This window comes from Montipora capricornis, chromosome 4 (genome assembly GCF_036669925.1).
Source record: "Montipora capricornis isolate CH-2021 chromosome 4, ASM3666992v2, whole genome shotgun sequence".
NCBI classification, from domain to species: domain Eukaryota; kingdom Metazoa; phylum Cnidaria; class Anthozoa; order Scleractinia; family Acroporidae; genus Montipora; species Montipora capricornis.
In genome coordinates, this window is record NC_090886.1 from 42,022,903 (window position 1) to 42,042,902 (window position 20,000).

At 39.5% G+C, this 20,000-nt stretch overlaps 2 protein-coding genes across 3 annotated transcripts in view; both read right to left on the reverse strand.

The window, feature by feature from the left end:
• The window catches only part of LOC138046985 (cilia- and flagella-associated protein 251-like), a 22,491-nt gene extending 7,447 nt beyond the window's left edge, over positions 1-15,044 (reverse strand). Inside the window, exons 1-22 of the mRNA XM_068893632.1 lie at positions 14,808-15,044; positions 14,625-14,693; positions 13,398-13,475; positions 12,572-12,675; positions 11,738-11,843; positions 11,321-11,401; positions 10,322-10,399; positions 10,151-10,195; positions 9,859-10,052; positions 9,674-9,742; positions 8,765-8,836; positions 8,424-8,556; positions 7,463-7,518; positions 7,283-7,342; positions 6,293-6,375; positions 5,344-5,495; positions 3,745-3,847; positions 3,324-3,394; positions 2,828-2,971; positions 1,683-1,765; positions 1,490-1,556; positions 234-305 (exon numbers count right to left, since the gene is read on the reverse strand). Of these exons, the coding sequence (XP_068749733.1) occupies positions 234-305; positions 1,490-1,556; positions 1,683-1,765; positions 2,828-2,971; positions 3,324-3,394; positions 3,745-3,847; positions 5,344-5,495; positions 6,293-6,375; positions 7,283-7,342; positions 7,463-7,518; positions 8,424-8,556; positions 8,765-8,836; positions 9,674-9,742; positions 9,859-10,052; positions 10,151-10,195; positions 10,322-10,399; positions 11,321-11,401; positions 11,738-11,843; positions 12,572-12,675; positions 13,398-13,475; positions 14,625-14,693; positions 14,808-14,924 (2,037 nt within the window). The 5' untranslated portion in view covers positions 14,925-15,044. The remainder of the gene's footprint in view (positions 1-233; positions 306-1,489; positions 1,557-1,682; positions 1,766-2,827; positions 2,972-3,323; positions 3,395-3,744; positions 3,848-5,343; positions 5,496-6,292; positions 6,376-7,282; positions 7,343-7,462; positions 7,519-8,423; positions 8,557-8,764; positions 8,837-9,673; positions 9,743-9,858; positions 10,053-10,150; positions 10,196-10,321; positions 10,400-11,320; positions 11,402-11,737; positions 11,844-12,571; positions 12,676-13,397; positions 13,476-14,624; positions 14,694-14,807) is intronic.
• Positions 15,045-18,503: 3,459 nt separating this feature from the next.
• Positions 18,504-20,000, reverse strand: part of LOC138046990 (lissencephaly-1 homolog) — a 15,978-nt gene continuing 14,481 nt past the window's right edge. For both annotated transcript variants that reach the window (XM_068893643.1, XM_068893644.1), the window contains exon 15: positions 18,504-20,000. This exon is cut by the window's right edge and continues 18 nt beyond it. In XM_068893643.1, the coding sequence (XP_068749744.1) occupies positions 19,945-20,000 (56 nt within the window). In that variant the 3' untranslated portion in view covers positions 18,504-19,944.

Genomic DNA, 20,000 nt, shown 5'->3' on the forward strand with positions numbered 1-20,000 from the left:
TGCTTTTCTTCGATCTTTCGCAACCTGATCTTTTCCCCTGGTCTTCCTCTTACCGAGAAAACTCTACAACAGTAGAGCAGACAAAATAGGACACCGATTTTTCTAATTCCAGTATGTAACAAGTCAATGCGGCGCAAGTCTTAAAAAGCGTCTCGAAGGTAATCGTGTGTGTAACCCCGTGTAAACTATAATAGTTACATTTATGGACAACTGTTAAAAAGTATGATGCATACTCCTTCTGGGTGAGCAATCAAAGCCATAGTTTTGTGTGGGTTACCATCCAAAGGCAAACACTGCAGGCCAACCTAATGAAAAATTAACAACAAAAGCAGTCGTTTACACCAGGTCAATAGGCCATTTCCGAGTTCATGTCTCCCTCATCTTCAAAGCGAGTCTAAGTGCGAAGTTTTTGTGATGGTAATTAGTTCTGTTTTACACATGAATGAAAACTAATTTTCATAAGAAAAACTTCGCAATTAGACTCGCTTTCAAGATGAGGGAGACATGAACTCGGAAATGGCCTATTACAGCGCGTTTTTCAAAACAAAACAAAAATGGTGCGAACTCAACAAAAAGCTTTAACAACGAAACATAGGCGAACTTGTATCAGTTCCGCGGCGGCATAAAGGATGCCTGTGTCGTACGAAAGGGATAAAAACGGGCGTTAACCGGCGCGATCAGTTCATTAGGGACCTTCAGATCGCAGGAAGAGGATGACTACGAGTTCGGAGTTTTCCGTTCTGAGAACGCGCACTTCGAAAAACGTCGGCCTCCAAACCTTATGCGCATGCTCAGTACGGAAAACTCGTTCTCGTAGTCGTCCTCGTCCTCATCCTCGTCCGGGGGGGGGGGGGGGGGGGCAAACCGCGTTACAGCTCAAATAGGTCTGAAATGGGGTTGGGAAAATCGCAGATTTTGGTCTGAAATAGGGTAAAGGTTTCAGGAAGCGGGCTGCACAACTACACCCAATTTTTCTGGGAGTGCCCCACTCTCCTCCCCCCGGGTTATGGCCCTGAGTACGACAAAAGTATTGCCTGTATGACAATATAGTTCACCCACTCAACCCAAATGAACAAAATGTCATATGTTCGGCCAAATCATAGAGCAATATGTTATTCTTTGACTTTATAGGCAAAGATAATCGCATAATTTTAATGGAACAACTTAAGCATGTGAAGGGGACTGAAAAAAAAAACATGCTTTCTCTCACTTTCACCTCTCACTGAATCTTACTGGATATACGGTAATATGAACTCGCTACTGACCAGCTACCGTCGGGTGCGGCGTAATAGCACGGTCATTGGCTTCTTCACGCAACTGCTTAACTTGAGATGTTCCATGCGATGGTCTTTGGCATGGAAAGTCATTTCGAACCCACAGTTCAAAGAAGTGAATTTCATACAACTTTCAAGATGAGTCGACGTCTGATACCGAACGACAGGCTAGATGTAGCTCTGCTAATATTAATTTTCACTTCCCACTCTTTTACCTTATCCAAAGTGATGTAAGCAAGATATCGAGTCGTTCTATCATTGCAGGGTGGCAGCGCAATTAACCTAGGAAAAAGCAAATGGAGAATCCAAATGAACAAACTGTGCTCACGAAAATACCCTCTTTTTAAGCGCCTCAAGTATATTACACAAAAATTGGGATGCGGTCTGTCAAACAGGCCATCTGCATACCTCCTTAGCGGAGTACCATAGGTTGGTCCCAGCAGCGTTCGTCTACACATTTTCGTAGTGGAATTGTATAGCTTTAGTTTGAACTGGAATGAAAACAAACATGCTTTAAACACCTTAAATTTATAAAGCAAGACGTTAATTGGCTAAATAGCCGAATTGTCAGTCTCCAAATTACACTCCCCGTATGGGACTCAAGGACGATGCTATTATAAGTTTCGTAAACGGTCGTTGCCATTTATGACAGTCGATGGCATTCTTAGTAACCAAGGCTTTTTATTCGGTTAGCTTTCAATAAATTGTTAGGGTTAGCTTCATTTCAATTCTTTAAAATTGCGATTTTTAGAGCGTTTGTCTCGGTAGTGTAGTGGTTAAGAGCGATATCGTTCTCTCACCTTTTTCTAAGTTTTTTTCTTGACTTTTTTTCTAAGGTTTTTTCTAAGTTTTTTTTTTTCAAAATTCTAAGTGACATACGCTGCTAATCTAGTCCTAGATTAAGTATTTTTTCCCTCATTCCCAAACGACAAACTTAACAGTGAAAATTGTCCGAAGTGTCGTCCAAATGGCAACGACCGTCGCGGAAGCGATATGGCCCAGTCTTACGAGGAAACCCCAGATTAATATCTCTCCATTTATACTGACTGGATTCGTCTTAGGCGGTTCAGTACGCAGCCAGCTTTGAAAAAAAGATACCATCAATCTTATTAATGCATCTAAAAAGAAACATTTATCGGTGCATACGGCGTCGTTTAACTGAAGACGCTTCCATTCTTACGTCTCGGGAGATTCTGTAAGTCTGAACATAATTATTCGGATGTACGGGGCACGCACATGTGCGGTACAAATCAAATACCAAAATCTCTTATTCTGTATTATCTGCACTGCAGACGTGGTTAAAAGTTTGATGCTTGTTGAAGAATAGACTTGCAGAGCCATAATGCAAGTAATCAATGGTCGCTGGCATAGAGTAAAATCAGAGCAACTAGGTAGGATTTTGGGTCACCTGACAACGCGCAACTTTGGATGCTAAACCAAAATTGACAGCTGTATTTGACGGCAACAATTGTGTCTTTTGAAGGAACACATTTTGAAATCTACTCTATGTGGCACGAAACCTCTTATGCTGTACGGGGGAATTAGTAAGGTACCTGATCATTGGCCACAACCAGGAAATTCTCTTTAACGATGGGTGGATACCAAGTGAAGCATTGAGGTACTGCACTTTGTTCAATTCTTTCGGAGCTGATAAGTCGCAGGTCATCGGTACTGCTGTTCACAAGATCATACTCGACCTGCGAGAAATAAGTCAGTTAAAAGTCAAGGGGTCAATAAATATTATTATCTTGACAAATTAAAGCCAATACTGTCATTATTCTTAAATAGTTTAGCTACAACATCGTAAAATGCTTAACAATGTTTATCACATGCCATGTCCTTACACAGCAACATTTGGAATACTCTAACACCCTTTAATTCCCCTAAAATTTATTTTCACAGTAACTTTTCAATTATAACCGACAACTTTTACAGTCAATCAGCTGTCCTTAAAGTAATAAAATAAAGATCTACTGGAAAACACAATTGTCTTGAGAAACCACAATTGAAGTTAAAGAATAAAATAAGCAAATCAAAGGTACACAATACCAGCACTCTATCCTGGCCCAATGAAAGTAAACGAGGAAGGTTACTGTCTAGAGCGATTCCAAAGGAAATGTCTGCACAAAAATTAAAACACTCACATTTTATTACAACATCCGTTATAAGGCCCACCTTCAACTGACAGGCATGGCGTGCCATGGAACAATTTTCATATATGAAAATCCAGCCAAAGCTGAAATTCATCCAATCAGATCGCTGCGATAAGCAATGCGAATAACAAAAACAAACGGTCGAAAAGCCTGTCGGTTGTAGATGGGGCTTTAACAATACACCAAGGCAATTAAAAAAATTAACAAACCAAAAGGTTGAACATGCAGCAGAGTTACAGGAGGCTTTAAATGTGCTTTAGGAAGTCTGTTTCTTCTTCAGCAGGTTATTGTCAGAAAGCATAATGTTTTTTCCTTACCCTGTATAGTCTTGTAATGTGCTCTTTGTTTGCCAATGTAAACCCACGGTTGATCCAAATCATCTTTCTGAGCTTTGAAGACTGTTACACAACGATCTAGATCCTGAGAAAGAAAAATTCTAATTTATACTAAATTTAACTTAAGGTTACGGAACAGGTTCGCGGGTGCGTTGCGGAAAACCATCCTGACGGGCGCGTAATATTCAGCGAAATTTTACAAAAGTGCCTAAACCTATACGTCATTTTAAAGCTTACAGAACCAAGAATGACGTGGAAATTTTTTTGACTGGTGAAATTGAATATAAAATGTACTGCGATCAGTAAATGCAAAATGATGCAATTTTTTTTATAAATGCGGCAAACTCGCGTCGGATTTTGGCCTTACTAACTCAGTAACACTTAGCAGATGTTTGCCTTGAAAAGGGTGTCGCGCTTTAGCTTATTTGTTTTCGTTTTAAAGATATAATTCCTAACGCTAAATCAATCCAAGAAATCGCGGTATGTCACTGAACTTTGAATTATAATAACTTTTTTTGAAAGCTGATCTAACGATTCCCCGACACCCTTTTGAAGACAAACATCTGCTATTTTATGCAGTCGTCATTTTCTTCGTAAGGTCAAAATCCGACGCGAGTTTGACGCATTTATAAAAAAATCGCTTGATTTTGCATTTACTGATCGCAGTACATTTTATATTCAATTTCACCAGTTAAAAACATTTCCAAGTCATTCTTGGTTCTGTAAGCTTTAAAATGATGTATAGGTTTACGCACGCCCGTCAGGATGGTTTTCCGCAATGCACCCGCGAACCTGTTCCGTAACCTTAAACGTAACATCTTCCCATAAAAAATGCTATTGGAAACTGAACCTCACATTCATGAGGAATTTTGATTAGGAATAAACTTTGCATTTTTCAAGCTTCCTTCAGATCTTTTTACTCTCTTTAGAGCCGTAAAAAGCGCAGCAGTTTTTGTCCTTTGAGAGCCAGCCTTTTCATGCTTCCTTATTCCAAGGGAAGAGGACAAAGTTGTTGTCAGACAGTATGAATTTATCTCAGCATTCCATTCCAACTCACTTTACACTTAAGATGATGTCCATTCAGTACGCCACAAACTCGCATTTCCCACTCCGACCGACCTCTCTTCACCAACTTGAGTAACCTGCGATCAGGTGTACTTTTCCTTAGACGTGGTGGGAAAAGGTACTTTTTAGCGTCCTAACTCAAGAAAAGTACGCTTGATCGCAGGTTACAACTTGAGTCTAGTTGTAGCCAAGCAAATAGAGCCACCGAGGAACATCATTTATTTTAATCAAGGCACTTAATGATCAAGTCAGCAACTTCCTCTCATTTCACACTAAATCACACACTTGTACATGAAAACCCTGTTCTAATACAATGCATAATTCATCACTGGTGTCGCTTTTAAACATTGCAACTAAATTTGGTTTTGAGTTAAACAACTAAGGCCCGTTTTAAACGTCGCATTTTACATGTGCCGAATCTAATGCAAATAAGAAAAATCTATTGTTTTCGTTCATTTGCATTACATTCGGCCCATGTAAAATGCGACGTTTAAAACGGGCCTAAGATTAACTTACACTAGTAGCTAAATAGCTGGAGTCATGAGAGAATTTAATGTTCGTTATACAGTCATGACAATGACTGAACACAGCAAGTCCATCGCCACATCCCTCTTCCTTCAATGTCAATCCATCCAGGATGCGAACACTGCCATTAGTGAATCCAATTGCTGCGGATAAAGCTCAAGTAAGTACAAGCAGCGAAAGAGAAAAGCACTGTCTAATGGCAGAGTAATTTTGCATAATGTATGTAGAAGTGATATCCACATTTCACTCACTGTATGAATACAAAAAAGAAGGCAGATACCAGGTACATGTAAGTACATGTGTGGCAGATGCCTTCGCATTTTAGGATGACACCCCACTTGGTGTGAATAAATCTGCAGGTGGCTGGGTATGCAGAAATACACAAGCCAAAACGTTGAGCTAAAACAGCTAAAGAGGAAATAGTTTCTAAAGAAACTTCGGCACTCCATCAGTGAGTGGGTTGAACATTGCGACAGAGCCGATAAAAGTAAATTAACCACCAGAAGATAGGAAAGCTGAGGTTGGGAGAGTGAAACAATTGGTTTTTGTGGAGTGAATTCGCTTTAAGGTGGTCAATTCACTTTTATCGACTCAGTTGATGCAACCAAATTTCCAAGATTTTAGCTGTAAAATGTGTTCATGAGCCTATAAAGGCAAATGCAATTGTTACAGTCTATCCCCCACCCCCCTTCCCCCTTCCTAAGAGCAATATCTCAAAGTAAGAATTTAACCAAATGAAACAGTATGGAACCATGTTGTGCTGCGTGATGTTGCAGTGATAACCCTAAAAGTTAATGTCATGTATGCATTACATTACAGCACCACTCTGTCTGCAGTCCACATGACCACTCTTAACTGAGATACCTAATTGCATGGACCTTAAACAAGGCACTGCTCAAGAATAGCAAATTGCAGTTTTCCTAAAAGATCTGGCACCTACCTAAGAGATCCCCTGAGGGATTGAATGTCAAACACTGGATCTTCAGTTGCCGTTGATCAAACACTCGACTCATCAGAAGTTCTCTGCAGAAAATGAAGACAAAGAAATAAAGAACACAAGAAAGTTGAGTTGCGGAAACAATGAGAAGGGGTTTGGGTGAACCTTATCAAGGTGTCAGGCCTTGCAATACTTCAGATGAAAAGAGCTCAGGATTCTCAGTAGATTTGGCAATTTCAGACAGCAAAATTGCAAGAACAGGTGGCTTATGACTCAGCCCAACGGGCAGAGTACAAGGCCCATAGGGCTGAGCCTCTAGGGGGTCCGAAATTTTAGGTTTCTAGAGGTGCATTTGCCCGCATTCTGGAGGTTGAATTTCTAGTTGAGACCATTTAATATCCGTAGATTAATTTCGTTCAACAAGAAGTGCTACTTTGAAATCGTTTAAGCCTGCGACACACAAGGTGATTTTGTTCGCCAATCGCTGCGATCAGCCAAAATTGCCTAGTGTGCCCGGTGCTGTGATTGAGATTTTTGCCGATCTCTGCGATCGGCGTATAAAATCACTGATATCTAGCATTTCCAGCGGTCATCTCTCTCCCCTGAAAAAGAAGGCGACATATACTTATGACTGCCAGAAATACATGTACATCATTCTGCGTTCGCAAGCTAAGCCGTCCTGAGCTGATGTATTAATTTTGCACATATTATGAAACCTACACAAGTAGCAAATTCAGAAATGCGTAACATCCAAAGTTTTGTCATGAAGCGAGTAGCAAATAACCGATCATTGTCTTTATCTAAATGTCATCCTTTTCAACGTAAGTTTACAAATGTATGTTTTGAATATGTATTTGTTTAATACCGGTAACGAGAATTTTATAGCCTGAACAGGCTGCTACCTTCATGCTCACAACCGGCAGATTTCCACCAGTTGCCCGCTTCTGCTGAGAACCCTGAGAACTACAGTGTACATGAACCATGTCAACTTACTTTTTCTCATAATCCCACAGCTGTAGTAATCCTGAGTAACCTCCAACACAAAGTCTTGGCCTTGAAGGTAATTTAACATGTTCATGTGAGTCTCAAATTCTGAATTTAAAACTACAAACTGTAACAACATTGAAAATGGGATACTAACAATGATAATTACAGTATATACAAGGAACTTACTCTGAGGGATGGCGTGCTAGTGCGTGTGTGTCACTGTCATGTTCTTTAAGGATAAACTGGAATCAGGAAAAAAAAACCTTGAACGTGGGCAAATTGAAGCAAATAATAAACACTAGTTAACCTATCTTGTGTTTCCACAAAACGTGACCAATGTGCAACTTTGCTAAAATACATATAAACTGCCAGCCTCTCGCGCAATTGGCTTTCATTTCACATGGATGGGTTCTTGTTCATCAACATGTATACATGTCAGTCGATTTTTGGCCATCTCATCTCCACGCTGTTTCTATGGCATCACTTTTAGTGATTAACTCTGACAGCTATTATTATAATAATAATTATCATTACACTCGTCGACATTGGCTGAGCTTAGGGGCTGGGAAGAGATCAGCCAGGAGGTATCCATGACAACCCTAGCTATGAGTGGCTGCCACAACAGTCACTGTTAGACTTAAAACAACCAGTAGAATACTTACAGACCCCAAAGTTACTGGAAAGTGGAATAAGAGGGAAGACTATTGCAATGGTAAAGCCAAAGACCACAGCGATCCTTGTATGACCACAAGGAGCTTCCATATTTTCCCACGGTCAGTCAAAAGCAGACAACTGCAGGATTGTCTCAATTCAAAGTTTAACCTGCTTAAATTGCATTAGGCCACATAATTTAATAAAAGAACTTTATTTTCACACAATAATGTTTAAAGCTGAATAGCTTGTGGGGTTGTGCAAAAATCAAATCAAATCAAATTAATACATATCTAAATTTGGTTTTTTCTGAGAGGGGAAAACTGGTCCAGGAGTACCCAGAGAAAAACCTCTCAGAGAAGAGTAGAGAGGCGAGTGCTCTCACCACTGCGCCATCCCTGCTCTCCTAAAACAGAAAAACTGTTTACAACACTAAACAGAAAAACCTATTCCCCCACAAGGCAAAAAATAATATACAATATGACAAATGTCTTACCTGAAGTTTGCTTCCATCAGTACAGAAATAAGCTACATTAGCTGTCAAGGTACTGATAACAAAATCATTTACAACAAACGGGATGCCTTCAAGGGTGGAACTAGCTGGATAATATGTTTGATCTTTTGGAGTTCTGAAACAAGCCAAAACACTTCATCAAACAAAAGAATGGGTCAACTGTCAAAAAATAATACAAGGTAAGCAAATTCAAACATATTACTTAATATGTCTTAAATGTGATTAGGGAGAGCTTGGAGAAACCTAGAGGAAGTCTATGTGCCTCTACCTCTCAAGCAACCAAAATGTCAGAAAAACACACATTCAAAATATGCAAAGCTTACTGTGCATCAACAATCTTTGGTGAATAGGACATGGAAACTGCATTAATAGGTCCTGCATTGAAGTGTTTGTACCTAAAAAGGATTCATGATAAAAATACAGAAAGGATATACTTTAAAAATTAATATCATCAACCCCGGGGGAGGCATTCCCATATGGAACAGACGGGGATGCTCGTCGGAAATTTGAATTTAACCCCTAAAGGAGACCAATCTGGGCGTGGCTTAAGCAAATTTAGACCCCTAAAAGAGACTGCTTAAAAACACACAAATATGACATGCAGTGAGTTTTAATGATATTAAGATATAATAATCGAATGCTTTTATCTAAAAGTTGTTTTCGAAAGCAAAATTTGACTTCTGTTTCTCTTTGCGTAATTCTGTGTTTCTTTGCGGAACCCTAAACGAAACCTTGGCGGCTTAAAATATTGGCGCTTTGCCCGGAACACCCTAAGCGAGACCCAAATCCAAAATTTACTTCCCTAAGCGAGACGACGAGCATCCCCGTCTATTTCATATGGGAGTCCCCCCCCCCCTCCCCCGGGATCTTCAGTTGGTGATGTGCAATGATGATTAGGGTGGCAATGAGAAATATGGGAGGTGGGGGCTCCAGTCACAATACTGATTGGGACATTGGCAAACCATTCAAATATAATATGATGCAGTAAGGGCAGAGGTGGCCGCAGCAGTGGTGTTGGTTCAAGTGATTTTGATGGATTATTACAATGAATGAGGCAAATACCCTGCTAGTTGGTAAAAAGACAAAGACTTGAACAAGATGTGGAGAAAATATAACACTACGAAAATTGTTTACTCACTTTTAATTAATAACTCTCCAATTATTGACTTTATTAATTTTGACTGCACGATCAGTTTACTAATAATCAGTTGACCTTATCAAATATACATTACCAGTTTGTAAGTCTGAGTTGCTGATCCAGGAATCGTACATGGCCAGCCACGTCTCCTGTCACAATGTACCTATTGATGAAATAACAAGTGAAAACAATTAAACTTAGTAAAATTAACATTTGCAAACTTAACATTTGCAAATGCAAGAACAACCTACATAACTTGCAATAATTTTTCATTCTTACTTGTCAGCAGTAGTTAGGACTGTGAGAGCTTTTTCTTGTAATTTAACAATCTTGAATGCCTTCCTGTTGCATGGAAGATCTCCTCCCGCATGCTCCCAAACTACTATATTACCACAACTAGTGGCTGTGAGAGCCCTTGGAGACTGGAGCTGGAAAATGGACTGGCTGTACTGACCAACGCTACGATTGAAGTCCTACGAATTTTGAATCAAGATCATATTTTTTCATAAGTTTTCTTCTTTTTAACCTGTCTTTTAAACATCTGGCAAACAGAAAATGAAAATAGATGAACCTTGTCTGTAAGAGGTGGGGCAACATACTCCAGGGTGTTTTCATTCTGGAAAAGAAAGACAATAAAATTATAATAATATTAGCAGAGGATGAAACCTTTCAAAAGTTTACCAAAGAAATTTGATTTGAAAATTCCGACTTCCTAAGAAAAGGGGTCAAATGGTTCACATACCCAAGAATAAAATACCACTTGTGATTCACTGTTGCTAACAAGCTCACTTGAATCCTCTGGATTGAAGGTGATGTAAGTCTTTTAAACAAGAACAAAAACAACACCATTTGGCATTCCAGCTCTATAAGAGAGACCTCACACAAAATGAATGATAACATTGTACAATGTTGCTGTTGCACTTTCAAAGAACCAATGCATGGTGGTCACCGGGGGGTGGGGGAGGTACTCCCAGAATAATTGGGTGGGGGTGTACGGTTCGCTTCCTGAAACCCTTACCCTATTCCAGACCAACATCTACGAACTATTTCAGCTGTTACACAGTTGGTGTAACAATTTGAGAAGGGCTTTTGTTGATGGTCTTATGGCCTATTATGATGAAGTAGTAGTAACTTCTTCTAAAAAACATACCCAATTCAAGATTGAGTGCACAAACCATACCCTATTTCAGACCAAAACGGCTGAAAAAGCACACCCTCTGGGGCTGCACAACCCTATATAGCCCATATAAGGGGGTACCCCCTCCCCAGGGGGGTGGTCAGCTTGAGAGCTAGGCTCTTTGGACTCTGGAATTCATACTACACACTTCCCCTGTAGCCCTTCTTTTAATATTCATTTCAAAATACCTTTTTTTTTTAATTATTACAGTTGCTGTTAAAATTTTAAATTTACAATATCATGACATTGTGAGTAAACAGAACTACACCAAGCTGTATAATCAAAATAACAGTATTTTGAGGACTTTTCATATTTTCCAATCTTTTCTATAACTCTACCAGTACAAAACTTCATTAACCTAAAGGGAGTGAGCACTCCCAAGTTTACATTATGATGTCATTCCAAAATGTCATAACTGCGGTACAAAATAATAATGTACACACCTGTACCTCTCACAGTTAAACCATATGTTGTGTGACATGGAAGTAACTGACTTAAAATTTAAAAAATTACAAACGTTGTTTCAGACTTTAAACTAATAGCCAACACTTGTATGTGCCTCACCTGTTTTCCAAAATTGCCATCTAATGTAGCAGAACACATGGGTGTTTCACCATTATTTGTCCAATCCCAAACAGAAACAGTCTGGTAAAATATAAGGTAAGCAATAAAATTACAGACCAAGCTCCAGATTATTGCATGATTTCAAAAGCCTTTTTTAAAATACTTTATTCAACATTTGCCATATTGAGGAAAAAAATATTTGAAAAGATGTAAATATTTTTGGTCTAATTTTGATGACAAAAGTTGTTTCCTTACAAATTCATTCCTTGGCAAATCATTCTATTACAATCAGCAAAAAGTCTAGACCTGTAGAACAAGAGGTCCTTTTTTACTACAAAGACAAGATGAATATGCAGTCTGATTCTGCATATTGAGAATATCATTAGTCCATCATAAATTTTGATAGAGATCATTTACCTGTGGAAGATTGAAGCTTATTGTCGCAATGTATTTGGCATCTGGTGACATTGCAATGGCAGCACATCCATCAGGATGTGCTTCAAATATTGTCTGAACTGGAATCCTATACAAAAAACATCAACAAAACGTCTGTTGAGTGATTACTCAAACTGAGTGAGGGGGATTACACATAAAAAATAAAGGAATTACCAGTAGTCTCTGTCAGTAAAAAAATGGTATGTACCAAACAAATTTGAAATTTCAAATGACAGTCAACACAATTTATTAAGTTCTCATACACAAGACAAAGTAAGTGAAGCTATGATCCTCATAGTTATGGCTTCAACCGGTTTGAACCTGTGATCTCGCGATACCGGCATGCTCTAACCAACTGACCGATGAAGCCACTGACATTGGGAACTGATCATTTGTGGGTTGTAATGTTCCTGTGAGGAATGAATCAACGATCATACATTGAACTGGGGATATGCAAGTGAAGCTATGATCCTTGCACCGATATTGCGAAGTCACGGCTTCACTTGATTTCATATCTGCAGTTCAAATGTATGTTTAATGTATGATCCACTTCATGTATCATTTCATCGTTGAACTCTGATATGAGCAGGGTTCTCAATTGAACCGATAACCCGTAAGCCCTGTCATGGGTGTCACTTCTGTAGGAGTTACAATGTACGGCTTTAAAGTTATTGTCCCCATTAAGTACAGCTATAGATCAGCTTGTCAGCTGCAGTGTTATGGCTGAAAATTGCACAGCAATGACTATTAAAAATTCTAATGAAAACCCTGATGACAAACAATAGAAATAATCTTATTCCAAGTTCTTAGCCTTACGTTGTGAAGGAGTCCCAGATGATGACCATGCTCTCTGTCCCCCTGTCGGCTGTGGCAATCCACCTCCTGTCTTCACTAACACAAGTGCAACTGATGACATTACACTAATGTGTGTTGGAGAAAGAACAAGCACGATATAAATACCTGTATTACTAAGATAATGGTAGTAAGCAGTGTAATAAATAACCTTGCAGAAACTCTTTAAACTGTTTAAAAAACAAGCAGCAGTGTTTTATTGGCTTTAAAAACATGAGATGTAGCCGAGTGTTTTTAGACCTGAAAAACATGCTGCGAGCTTCAAAAATATTCCACAAAAATTGTCTCCCTTGAGTCCAAACAAAGGTTCAAATTTTGAGGGGAAGATAATTATTAGCATACAAGAAAAACAAGTGAGGCTTCATAACTATTCTTTATATAAAGACTTATACTGAAGACTCAAGAGTGTTTTAAATATTGGGTTTAGAGCTCATGCACATGACATTTTATTGATGTTAAGTTTTGATAGGCCGTTAGGCTCATGAATTATTAATGTCATAGGAGCTGCTTAATATACATGTATGAAGGAAGCACAACCATATCCAAACAAAAAATAGTGAAAGGCAGATCAATAAAGATCCCAGTTTCCTTAAAAAAATAGAGACAGGTTTTCCTGTTGGTTCAGATGGAGAAAAATTCTTAGTTTTGATAGCACCCTGTATGCTTGTATTGATGGAAGAAATTATGCATGATGACCCAAAAAACACCTTTGACTGTTACAGAGTAATTGTTCTCTCAAATCTAGATAAAATGATAATAAACTTAAACTGTAAAATATTATATATCTCACATGTCCTTGAAGAAGCTCTTGTTTATTTCCTTCCCAATCAAACATAACACCAACATGTGCACAAACAAATAATGCCATCTACAAGCAAAATAACAGCAATTCCAAACATTAGAAAAAACCTCTGGTTGTCAACTCATATTTGCAAGTAATAATTAAGCTTGAACAGTTAAAGGCTTCGCATCTATACATGCTGTCCTAAGTAGTCCCAAATTGACTCGGGAGAGGAGGGGTGGGGTTGGCTTCCTCAGTGTAAAGTGATTGGGGAGAGGAGGAGGGGGTGCGATTGGTTCCTTAGTAACTTTATACATCTTTTAAAAGAAGATCCAATGAGTAATTTTTATGGGAGGAAAGTGGGAGAAGAACACTTTTGCAAGCTTCTTGGAAAGTGTTATTGCAGTGTCACCTGGGCCCGGTTGTTTAAAAGCTGATTAACTCTAATCCCAGATCAAAAATTAACCAGGGCCCGGTTGTTTGAAAGCCGATTAGCTTAATCCAGGATTAGCGTAAACTTTTGTTTCAAGTTTTTAACTTTTTGGTGAAAGTTAATTTTGCTTATTTTTGTTTTTCAAGATTGACTTCTTCTAATGTAAAGTCTTGCCGAATATCAGCGTTGAATAGCATTTAGGAGTAGAGAAATTAACTCCTCGGTTAATTTTTAATCTGCGATTAGCGTTAATCAGCTTTTGAACAACCGGGCCCAGGAATTTATTCTCTATTGCCAAATGCTGTTCAACGCTGATATTCTGAAAAACTTTACATTGAAAGAAGTCAATCTTGAAAAACAAAAATAAGCAAAAGAAACTTTCACCAAAAAATTGAAAACTTGAAACAAAAGTTTATGCTAATCCTGGATTAAGCTAATCGGCTTTCGAACAACCGGGCCCTGGGATTTAGGCTGTGACTTTTCTCTTGGGAGTACTTTATTAGACATGTTCATGTTAATCACTGAAACAGGATCTTTGATTATCAATCTTGAGCAGTGTTTTCAAAACCAACCGTCGGCCGTTGCATCCAATGGTAACTTTCATATTTGCAACGTCTCCTTTCCCTTGTATTAAATAAATTTAAACATTTCTAAAAAGAGCCAAGTGTCCAAGAAAGGGTTTGTGGGAAAATAAACACGAAACTTAATATTCTTTCATGCAAGCATATAGACTACCCTTAACTGAAGCCTATGAAATGTCGAGTTCCCATGAAGAGGAACTATTCAAATTTACTCCAGCTTACCTTTCTACCACCACTGGACAGATTGTGAACAGGTACATGTTTATTGACACCAAACGCCCAACACATATTCTTTAGAGATCAAGAAGAAACCAAGGATTACTCTTACAGAGAAGAAAAACCTATTCACTACGTCAATGGAAAGGTGCAAATCACTTTCGACATTCTATTTTTTAGCTAGCTAACCAAGGAGGTTGTTGAAGTTTTCACTTCATCTTCAACTTCTTCCTCGTCGACCTGCGAGGCCGCCGCACTTGAAACACGAGAATGAGCTCCGGATCTAACTCCATTATCTTCTTCCATTTCTTACATTCGGTCTCAAAGTAATAGGAGGTCGAGGTAAGGTTTAAAAAACACAAGAATAGGACAAACTGCTCCAAACACTAAAAATTTTTCAATCGCGTAAGTTGCCATGGTGAATACGAGCCTTTAGTATAAGCCGCTGATTGATAAAAGCAAGTACTCTATGTGACATACACAGAGTGTCAAGTTGTAAGAAATAGATAAACAAGACGTCTACAAGGGCGTATCCGTGGAATGCGCAAACAGTTAACACAAATTGTCCAACTAAGCTCAGAATCTACCAGTCCAACGTACGTTCAACTCTTCTCTACGCCTCAGACACGTGGAGAACCAACAAGAAGTTGGAGAGCAAACTTCGGGGCTTCGAAGGGAGATGCTTACGGAGAATATTGAAAGTTAGGTGGCAAGAAAAGGTGTGCAATGAGGAGATCTGGAGGCGCACAGGGGTGAACAACATCGTTCTGGAGGTGAAAAGAAGACGGTGGACGTGGCTTGGCCATGTCCTTCGCATGAAGAAAGGCCGGCACCCGCTCGAGGCGCTGTCTTGGGCGCCCCCTGGGAAGAGGCACCGGGGTAGACCACTCGGCACTTGGCGGAGGACCATCGAGGACGAGCTGAAAACAGCTGGAAAGACGTGGTACGAGCTGCGGTGGCTGGCCCAGGACCGGTCTGAATGGAAGAAGTTTGTCGGTGCCTTATGCTCCCCCAGTGGGGTTCCGAGGATTGAGTGAGTGAGTGAGTGTCCAGTTACCGTGAACTTCAACTACAGGTAAACTTCAGAAAATGGCGAGAGATAACCAGAAAGATAAATCTGTAATATAACTTCAAGTTGTTTGTTGTAAAAACTCATTATGAATGTTATTAAATTTGCAAATGCAAACAACAAAGCCCTATTAGCGGGTTATCAGGATAAGAGATAATTTATTAATTTATTTTTTGAAGGAGACTTTAACTCCATTCATCAAAAATTACAAGATCAGCCTTAAATCATCCGAACAACCGGGCCCTGTATTCTAAGTCCGGTTCCGTAATCCTGGTTTACTTCCTTTCTTGTTTTTTTTTCCATTAACTTTATTTAACTTCTCTTGCCTATTTACAAAAGATATAAATGTAATAAACTAAACAGCAATTTCTACTAAAGGGTAAATGTAAATTAAACAAAAGCTGAACTTAAACAATTGACAAGAATGAAGGGGTAGTTTCTAAAGAAACTGTGGTGCTGCGTCGGTGGGGAAGTAGTATACAAAAATTTGGTTTTATCAACGGAGTTGATAATGTAAATTGGCCACCGTACAGAGATTCTAAAAGCTGACGTTTCGAGCGTTAGCCCTTCGTCAGAGCGAATCCGAAGGACGACGAAGGGCTAACGCTCGAAGGGCTAACGCTCGAAACGTCAGCTTTTAGAATCTCTGTACGGTGGCCAATTTACATTATCAACTCCGTTGATAAAACCAAACAATTGACAAGAAGTTTGGATAATCAATCCTTTTTTTTTTTTGGTTTAGTTCCTTGCGAACTGTTTAAATCTGAAGTGGCGAAGACAAAAAAACACTTGTTCCTTGAAAACTTTTTAAATCTGCAGTGGCGAAGACAAGAAGACAACATCTGTACTCCATTTCTCTCAATGCTCAAAAATCTAAAATTCCGTAATTGCGTGTTCTATAGTCCAGTCCAAAGTTTTTCCTTTACAATTCCATAATATTGATTTCAGTATTAGAGTAACTTGGTACCCCAACGGGGGGGGGGGGGGGGGGGGGGTACTCGATATATCCCTGGGTGGGGAGGTGCGGCGCGGCCCCTCATACCCTGACCCTGTTTAAGATAAATATCGCTGATTTTCATACCCATTTTAAGACAGAATTCCAATTTTTGATACTCTGTTTAGGACATTTAACCCAGTTTAAGACAAAAATTGATAAATCGATACCCTGATTAAGACAAAAAATGATAAATTTGATACCCTGTTCAAGACAAAAATCCCGAAAAACATACCCTGGCTGGCTGCACGTCCCCATTAAGCTCTTATAAGGGAGTACCCCCCCCCCCCCCCCCCCGGGCTTGGTACCAAACGTTCCACAATAACTTGAAATCTCATTAAGAAAAAAGCTTAAATCCAGTAGTCCAGTCCGGATTCAAATCGCCAAAACTCTCTCTTTCATCGATTCAAAACTCAACAAAAGCTACAAGTAGTAAATAGTTCTCAGAAACTACAAAAGTTCGTCATGATTCTACCCTCGAGCTGAACCAAAAAACCCTAGTTATCGCTTCTCGAGAGAACAGACAAACAGCCGAAACTGTTCTGTGCCTGCCTCTTATGGCACTGAAAAAAGTACCGTACGTAGTACAATGGTACTTGACCGTAGCCGTTTCCCGAGAAACTAATCATAGCCGAATGGCCGAGAAGCGATCAGTACAAGGGATAAGCGGAAGAATAAACCAATCACAATGCTCGGTTCCAAGCATTGTGATTGGTTGGTTCTTCCGCTTCTGATTCCGACTTCGACAATCTAGTTTTCACTGGATCATAAGCGGAGTAGGAAGAAAATAGGAACGTTCTAATTCTTCTGACTCCGATTCCGTCGAGCTTATGACTCCGCTCACGACTCCGATCTTTGATTTTCACTAAGTCATAAGCACTCTCACGACTCCGACGCTAGTGAAAACCAGCCTTAACATGCAACTCACCAAAGCGGGATAGCCAGGCCACTAAGCACAACAAACATGACGGTAGACAAAAGAAACGTGTCGGCAGAATTTTTTTTTTTAAAATTACTTGTTGCGCTAGGGGCCGCTTTTCAGTATTTACTACATTGATCTCTTCAGATTCACTGCCATTCCATTCAGCAGATTTGTCCCACTCCTCACCCCCTACCCCCCACCCCCGCAATAGTCATGCCGCTTGGAAGTGATAACAACGCCATATTTTCGCGGTCTTCTCACCTCGGCTAGCTGGGGTAAGTTGACACGAACCCTTTACATGGCAAAAAGATAGCCCACCTACAATGGTACCTCGAGCAAGTAGACAGGGTGCTCCGGGAAAGCGGATTACCTTGTCTAGCATGTAAACGCTTCAAGTTGGCTATCCCAGGGTAGCTACAGGCTCGGTTAGCCGGGGCACTCTCCCTCCATGTAAACAGGCCCTTAGAAAGATATACAACAGCTACCTCGGACAAACGAAAAAGAAAACACAATTACTGTTTTACAAAAGGTGGTAGAATTTTTATCACCTCAGTTTAATAATAATTGTATGGTTAACAAGTCGAGGGGTTGCATAACTGTCTCGAATTCTCCCAACTCCCCCTCATGTTTACACGAGGCTATGGAAACACGGAAAACGTTCTCTATTGCTTAAGTGGTGTTCTCGTAGCCGTGGTATGTAACAGTTACGTAAAATTCAAAAAAGAAAAGACAGAAAAGAAAAATAAAACACACTAAGTCCGTCAATGAATTGTTGCGTCTTTATAAAAAAACAGATCATTTCCCCCTCTTTACTCAGGATGTCTCGTGTGGCAAAACTCCGGTGCGGTACAAGTCATTCATTTTAGAGAAATGTAAGGGCAATAAAGAAAACAGATAAAGTTTGCATAGCCTAACTGCATTTATTCGGTGTATTTAAAATAAATTGCTACAGCTATACAATGGTATTCACATCTTCCTTTTAATTATGACAGTACAGATTTTTCGTGATCGGGAAGGCACTGGAATAGCTTACAACGTCAAAGGGTGCCATTATATATAATTTGATAACCGGCTTAATCCAAGAGTCGGTGAGGCAGACAGCAAATTCACTTCAGGATGTCCTGAATAAAATACTTGACCAAAGTTAACTGGTCCTACACTTGTCATCTACCAACAACACATCACTATAAACGTATCAGTTTTTTGTAGGTTAAAACTAGAGCATTTGAAATCATATTCTTCAATATTTAAGATTTGCTACATTTACCACACCATGTTATTCTAGACCTAATGACGTTTACAAATCCAGACCACTTTATCTACTCCTCAAAATGGTAAACAACCTTCTTTACCAACTATTACTGTTATGGCTGCATCAACTGGGATGAAATCCTTCCAAAGTGACATTGATGTAGGTCCGGAATTGAAAAGAAGTGAGATACCATAACTAGAATGTTACACAGCCATCCTGGGGGCCTACCATCCTTCGGTACTACCGAACTGGCGAGGAGAATATTCGGTTCATTCATTCACGACCATTGAGAATTGGATCCACTTGTGTCAACGATTTTTTTTTCATTTTTCGAAAGTGAATGTGGATGGACGTCAATCAAATGTTTCCATGACGAATTCGACCGCCGCCACGCGAACAGAACTATATTGTGATGGAAACATTTGATTGACGTCCATCCAAATTTAGTTTTGGAAAATGAAAAAAAAAAAAAAAGGACAGTTGAGGGGCGCGTGTGACTGATAACCGCTGTAACATATTTCACGAAAATGTAGTGTGGAGTACTAAGCACTTAAGATTAACCTAGTGATATCAGTCCCTTTTTCTTCGTCTTCTTGCACTAAACCACGAAGAGAACATTGATCGCTCACGAGGGTTCACTTTGCTTGATATCAACCTCACTTTGCATCAGGTAGAAGAGTCCCCCATCAAGTGACACGAGACAATTTCTGACCAAACCATTTACCAGAGGCACAACCATAAAAAATGTCCAAAGGTTCTTGATAATAAGGCAAGGATCATGAAGTACCCACTTGAATTCCAAATTTCATTTCTCCAATGGCCAGCAATATTGGTAAATACACAGTCGATTTTAAAACTTTCCAAATACAAAATATAATATTAAATGACTTTTTTTCTCTGTTATTGAAGCTTGCTGTTTCTCAGGATCTTTTCAGTCCCAATCAAGGCTGCTCCAGTGGAGGCTGATTTGCTTGCAAGTCTTTTCCTTTTTTACTAAAGTCCTGCAAGGTCGACTTCTATATCCCTGAATTAAAATAACAGTTTCGCTATTTTCGGAGAATTGAGCTTCAGAAGCTCCTGTCATAATCATCAGCGGCATTCCCAAACTTTGATTGTCATGTCAACGCTTCCGGTTAAAACAAACG